This window comes from Ciona robusta, chromosome 9 (genome assembly GCF_009617815.1).
Source record: "Ciona robusta chromosome 9, ASM961781v2".
Classification (NCBI taxonomy): Eukaryota; Metazoa; Chordata; class Ascidiacea; order Phlebobranchia; family Cionidae; genus Ciona; species Ciona robusta.
In genome coordinates this window covers 4838959-4844966 of record NC_143243.1, presented here as the reverse complement: position 1 = coordinate 4844966, position 6008 = coordinate 4838959, and the positions used below count along the sequence as shown (strand labels likewise).

Sequence of the window (6008 nt, the reverse complement as noted above, 5' to 3'; positions counted from 1 at the left end):
GTTATGGTGAATTAACGCCATGGGGTAAGATGGGACGCTGTTAACACATAAATTCCAAATTTCCTAAACAATTAAAAACGCTGTTTTACAGTCATAAGAATAAAGTAATATAGTTTTCCGAATATCCTTTGTTTCCTATCAAATAGGACGAGAAATGAGAATAACAAAAACTGTCCCATCGTACGTTATGTTGCAGACATAAATAGAAAATATCAAAAGCGGACGCTAAAGTTGCCACTCTGTATACATGTAACACAACAGAATTTGTAAGTGGTCATATGCTAATTAATAATATGCTAATTAGTTTAATACGTGCTTTCTCATTAGAGCTTTGTTCTCTTGTCCATGTGTGCATTTAGTTGTGAATAATATTACAAACTTTTGTTTATGTTAACCAGTTGTTTGTATACATACTGCAATATAAACAATGCATTTATAACTTGTTACTAGAGCTTTGGTTTGTTGTCATTTAATCACTGGTCTTTATTAAAACATTCATAAAGATAAAAAAAAGCTTTTTATTTAAGAATGAATGATGAAAACACTTTCATACTTTTTATTATGCGCCCCAAATTACAAAAAACTTTACACTATTAGGGAGATACACAATGCACATCATTATGACATCATATGTGGTATTATGAAAACATACATGAAACAAACAATGAAACCATGTTCAAAATCAACCTTACTACAATGATCACAAATACAATTTTAGCAAAAATAATCAAAAATAAAATAATACAGAAACGAAGGATATACGGATTCGTTACAGGGTGTTTTATTTGACTTGTTTTGTAAAAGGTGAATTTGAACCGCTTGCTACCCAGGATAATCCATTTGGGTTTTGCTTTAACTGTGGCGTTGAAGATAACATCTTGTGTTTCCTCTGGTCATGTTGCGTGCCTTCCTCTGCACCTCGTGCATCTTGTGCAATGAACCTTAATTCATGAGGATCATTCGTCTTCGGATCATCGTAAAGATGAAGTTTACTTCGTTCAATGCTTTCAACGACTTTACTTTTAAAATGTGTAAGTTTGTTCTCATAAAGTGCAGCAGCTTCAGGGTTTAATGGAAGGTCAACGTCGATCTTGTAAAAAATCCTCCGCGTGTAAAGCAGGACGTTCCATATGTGGTTGACGTTTCGCTTCCATGTAACGAAAGCACGATCCACATCAAGTTTTCCGTTCTTTGGGTCAATAAGCGGGTGAAAGGGGGGGTGATCGAAAATTATTTGAGGTGACTTTCCATCTGGATAGTTGCTCGGTATCACGACACAAAACTTGAACACACCCGTCTGGTATAAACCTTGCCGAATAAAAATGACACCAAACCACAATAACGGGGTCTTGGCAGAGGGCATGAGGTACATGCCGGGTAGGTTCTGTTTCTGTAGCAGATTATATTCAGCCATAAGTGAGTACTCGAGAAAGAAAGGTCCGTAGGACTTAGCTGGGGGTTGGTCGGTTGGCTTGGTCGGGACATTTCTTGCCATTATAGACGTGAAATGCAAATAATATCAACTTTAAACAATCTTAAAAGTTTCTATAAATGAACAAAAGAAAGAGTTTAATTTTACTCGTAGTGTGATTTGGGTTTTTACGACTGTTGTTTTGCTGCTAGTTCCTTCTAGTGAATATGATACTTGCTCGTTACTGTATTTGAAGAGATAAACAACAATTATGTTTTGTTATACTCAACCTTTGCAATGACTTTGTTGTTTTTGTAAAACTCTAGTAATGAGAAAGTAACCTCGGTGGGGAATACCCTGATCTGATGTTATAGAAATATTGTAAAGAGCGGCACACTGTGACGTAACTGAGGCTGATTATTACGGAATAAAAATACGATATATTTTTAGACACTCGATGTTGGTTTAATGTACATTAGCTGTTTGCAGGTGAGCTGCGGTTGACTTCGTGCGCTTGCGGGTATCTAAAGCTACTTCCTTGACTTGGTTATCTAGGAGTTGTCGTTTGCCGTTTCCTAGTCTATGTTATCTAGGGTTTTGACTTGCAAGAAACCACGCGGTTCTGTACCCTCAGTTACAGTAACTGTATTTGGTTGTTCATATACTTCGTATCGTTTATCGTTCGCCTTGTTTCTTGTTCACATTGTCTCTCATATTTAAATGCCGATTACAAAACAGTGTATAGTAGGGTGGGGGAAGATGGGACACATTTTCATTCTATTTTATCGTCCTATTTGGTGGGAAGCATATAAAATTTAAAGAATTATGAAACCTTATCCCTACGACTCACATATACCGATGTTAAGTATATAAAACACGATTAGGATGTTTGGATATCATGTGCTAAAGGTGTCCCATCTCCCCCCAGCTACTGTATATAGCAGTCGGGAAATTATTTAAGGGGAAAAAGGAATTTCGGGTGTCAGACGAATCCATCCGCCGCGTTGTGGAAAAGTTAGCGCGCGAAGTCAAACATTTATTGTGGACGAAAGAATTTGTATGACGTAATACTACGACGGGCCGCTACATATTCATCCACCACATTGAAGCGGTTTAACTTTATTCAACGAGGATCTAATTACAAGCAAACGCACTTATACTTGTAATAGATAACGTTAAAAGTTAAACGGTGTCGGCCATCTTTGCTCGAAGAGTTTCCAAAGATGGCGTCATATAGCTTCAGTGTTGGGGGGACTATTTACTCGGATAACATTGTAGTGATGTAAGGGATAAGTGACGTGGGTGACGCAGCACTGCTTATACGATATCTGTGAAAAATATATAGTTATTTAGCTCTTAGAAGACCATAGCAAAGATTAAATTAATTAAAAACGAAGAGTAGGAAATTACAAAACTACGACCGTTAAAACACGCTACAGGTAAAAACTACTTTAGGAGAAGTGTCAAAAAAAGAGGACTACTAAACCCACATTGTATAACGCATGGATAATTATCACACCACGTGATCTTACCTTGGCACTCCATTTTTGTCGAGAAGAAATTTATTAAAATTCCATGTTATGTCGGTTGATTTGACCGGGTTCCAATACATGTAACGTGTGTTGCCCAGGTTTAAAGTAGTGGGGGGACAAGATGCCTGAAGGATAAACAGCATTACATAACCCCAACACGATACTGTACAAAATGTATACCTTCACATTCTTATAAATCGTGTGCTCATGCCTCCCGTTCACTTTAATTTTGCCGAATATATTGAGTTTGGGGTGAGGTACGTACCCGTTACCAGGTCTCACGTACATTAAACCGTTCAAGATCTCACTGTCTTTACCCGGTTCCTCGAGGTTGAACTGGTCGCATGGAAAAGCGAGGACACTGAAATTGCTGCCGTTGAAGTGCTGGTAAGATGAATGAGTTGGTTCCATTAATACGTTACTTGTTGTTGGCATGTGTCCTTGGAAAAGACACTGAACGGTAATTACCCCAACCCAGTGGTCACTAATAGGTTGTATAAATTTTCAGCCATAGCCTATAGAAAAATAGTTGTTCATAAAGTTATATACGTGGTAGCTTGTAAGCGGACACGAGGTGTGTGAAACTCGTTAAACCGCCATAGAAGAAAAAATAGAAGTTACAAACACTCACCGTTAAAAGTGCGTTAAGCCCAGTATATTGGGCCACAGTTAACCCTCAGTAAGTCGCCACGTTGATCAGTAAAGTTACTTCATTACGAAACCTTGACAGATCCACGTTATGTTTGTTGAGGTTCAGCACTTGTTTCGAATACACGGAATACTGTGGGGTAAACACGTTAACGCTACAGTATACAAATATGTAGTAGGGTGAGAGAAGACAGGACACTTTTAACACATATAGCATCTAAATATCCTGATCGGGTTTTAAAAAATTGGTATACGGGAGTCGTAAGGATACGGTTTTATAATTCATTAAATGTTTTTTGTTTAGTCCCAAATGGGACGAGAAAATAGAATGAAAGGGTGTTCCATCTTTCCCCACCCTTCTAAAAACATTTTATTTATTCAAAAACAGTAAAAAAGTTCAAATTAATTGAAACAGCGAAGAAAAGGGAATTAGCAACAAAAAGACAATTCATAAACATGATGCTGGTAAAACTAGTAAAGGCTAAACCCACAATACATTGACAGTGAGTTGTACATGACTAAAATAAGTTAAGATGCGTATATTAGAATTAGAACAGGTACTTACGTTTGACGAGTTATAGCATGGTACCATAGATTGTACCAAACCAGCCACACTTAACCACAGTAACACAGCAGCCCGCATGCTCACATATAGTGTTTAAATAAAGACAAAGAACCTACAGTTGATACAAAGGAAGCTTCAAATTACTGGATATCCTGACATACGGCTGGCGGTTTGTTTGTATATGTGTAATGCTTATAAATCAAACTGTTCATCGTATAAGTATATGTACTGTTCACTGACCCTTACTCCTTTGAATCCCATGATGTATAGTAGGGTGGGGAAGATAGGACACCTTTAGCACATAATATTCAAATATCCTAATTTTAAACAATTAACAACGGTCTATGGAAGGCGTGAGGATACGGTTTTATAATTCTTTGAATGTTCTTTGTTTACTACCAAATGCGACGAGAAAAAAAAACGAAAAGGTGTCCATATTCCCCCACCCTACTATATATAGATGATTGTACACCATTTCATTCTAATAATGATAATATCATTGAACCGTATTGTAGTACTTTGACCTTTGTTTCGTCATCCGGTTTTTAAATCGGCATAGTGAGGTCACTATTGGGTACGATTGTTTTATATTTTACATATTTCAGACGTGGTATGTGGAACAAAAATGTTTATTTCTTCTGGAAAATAGAGTATGCTGACGTCACAATTCGAACCACTTACGTTACGTCATAATGCTTTCTCTTACAGTTCAATCCGATCATATTAATGCCTTAACATCAATGAATGTAATAATATAGAATATTATAGATTCTAAAATATGGATGATCAAACTTATGCTCTCATTTCTAATGCCTTTACCAAAGATCAAAGTTAGTATAGACTTTGCCAAAGATATGTGTACATCTGTATATAAATACAATATTTAAGGTTTGTATTACGCGTGTAGTTTTGCCGCCACCTAGCGGTTGGTTTATTACGGCTACCTCGACAGTGCTGTGACGTCACAGAAAGCGTTTGTAACATGTGTTTTTGTCTATTATTAAACGTTACTAATATAAACGACACCTAATTTGCATCTGTTATACAATCTCAGTTGTGCCAGCAAGGTAAATTAGTTTAAATGATGACATCGATTATTCGGATCCCTGATATAGTAGAGTGGGGTAAGATGGTACATGTCTTTATTCTTTTTTCTCGTCGCATTTGGTAGTAAACAAAAAATATTTACAGAATTATTTAACCGTACACTCTTCTTTCAAAGAGCATTATTATTTGTTTTAAACACGTTGAAAAATATGTGTCTCAGGTGCTAATGGTATTCGGTCAAACCTCACAGCCACACTAATACATTTGGATTCGTCGAATCTGACAATTTTGGATCTCAGCTCATCTCTAGTACAAAGCAAACCAATAAATCTAAAAAATAGGCAAGTACTATATATACTATTATCATTATAATGACTCTGAAGCACACGCACACTTGCCTTTCACATAGAACTTTAATAATGTTATTTACTTAATTTTCATTGTACTGTTTGTAGGATTTACATTGTATTGTCTGTTTGTAGGGTGAAACGGTCACGCCTTTTATCGAAAACATTCTTTCTTTCTTTTTTTTTATAAATAAGCTTGTTTTAGCAGCTGTTGTTTTACCGTTACTACCTGATTTTTCGCTTTTGTAAGCTCCCCCGTTCTTTGTTATCGTGACCGAAGAGACGAAATAAGTTTCATTCATTTTTATCCAAGCATAGGTTAAAATCCTAATTAAGCACCACTTTTTAGAACGCACTTCCAGTCAAATCGCCTGATTTTACAAAATCTTTAACATCTGTTTTAAAAACACACTTCAGATATTTGTGTGAATCCTTGCTTGTTAGAGTTCTGCAGCTAT

The 6008-nt window shown here is 36.4% G+C and overlaps 2 protein-coding genes across 2 annotated transcripts; both read right to left on the bottom strand.

Moving 5' to 3' along the window:
* Window positions 1-540: 540 nt before the first annotated feature.
* On the bottom strand, window positions 541-2362 carry LOC149731431 (AKT-interacting protein-like). Its single transcript, XM_089884684.1, has one exon. It carries the CDS (start codon window positions 1493-1495, stop codon window positions 782-784), a length of 714 nt encoding a protein of 237 aa, XP_089740810.1. The 5' UTR covers window positions 1496-2362; the 3' UTR covers window positions 541-781.
* Window positions 2363-2514: 152 nt separating this feature from the next.
* On the bottom strand, window positions 2515-4316 carry LOC149731430 (glutathione peroxidase 3-like). The gene is made up of 5 exons (XM_089884685.1): window positions 4157-4316; window positions 3575-3724; window positions 3124-3327; window positions 2944-3068; window positions 2515-2739 (listed from the first exon to the last, which is right to left on the bottom strand). Exons 1-5 carry the CDS (start codon window positions 4232-4234, stop codon window positions 2670-2672), a joined length of 627 nt encoding a protein of 208 aa, XP_089740811.1. The 5' UTR covers window positions 4235-4316; the 3' UTR covers window positions 2515-2669.
* Between the last annotated feature and the right edge of the window lie 1692 nt (window positions 4317-6008).

What these genes read in the sequence shown, in the direction of transcription:
- LOC149731431 (XM_089884684.1), bottom strand. Translation starts at nt 1,495, where the DNA reads ATGGCAAGAAATGTCCCGACCAAGCCAACCGACCAACCCCCAGCTAAG.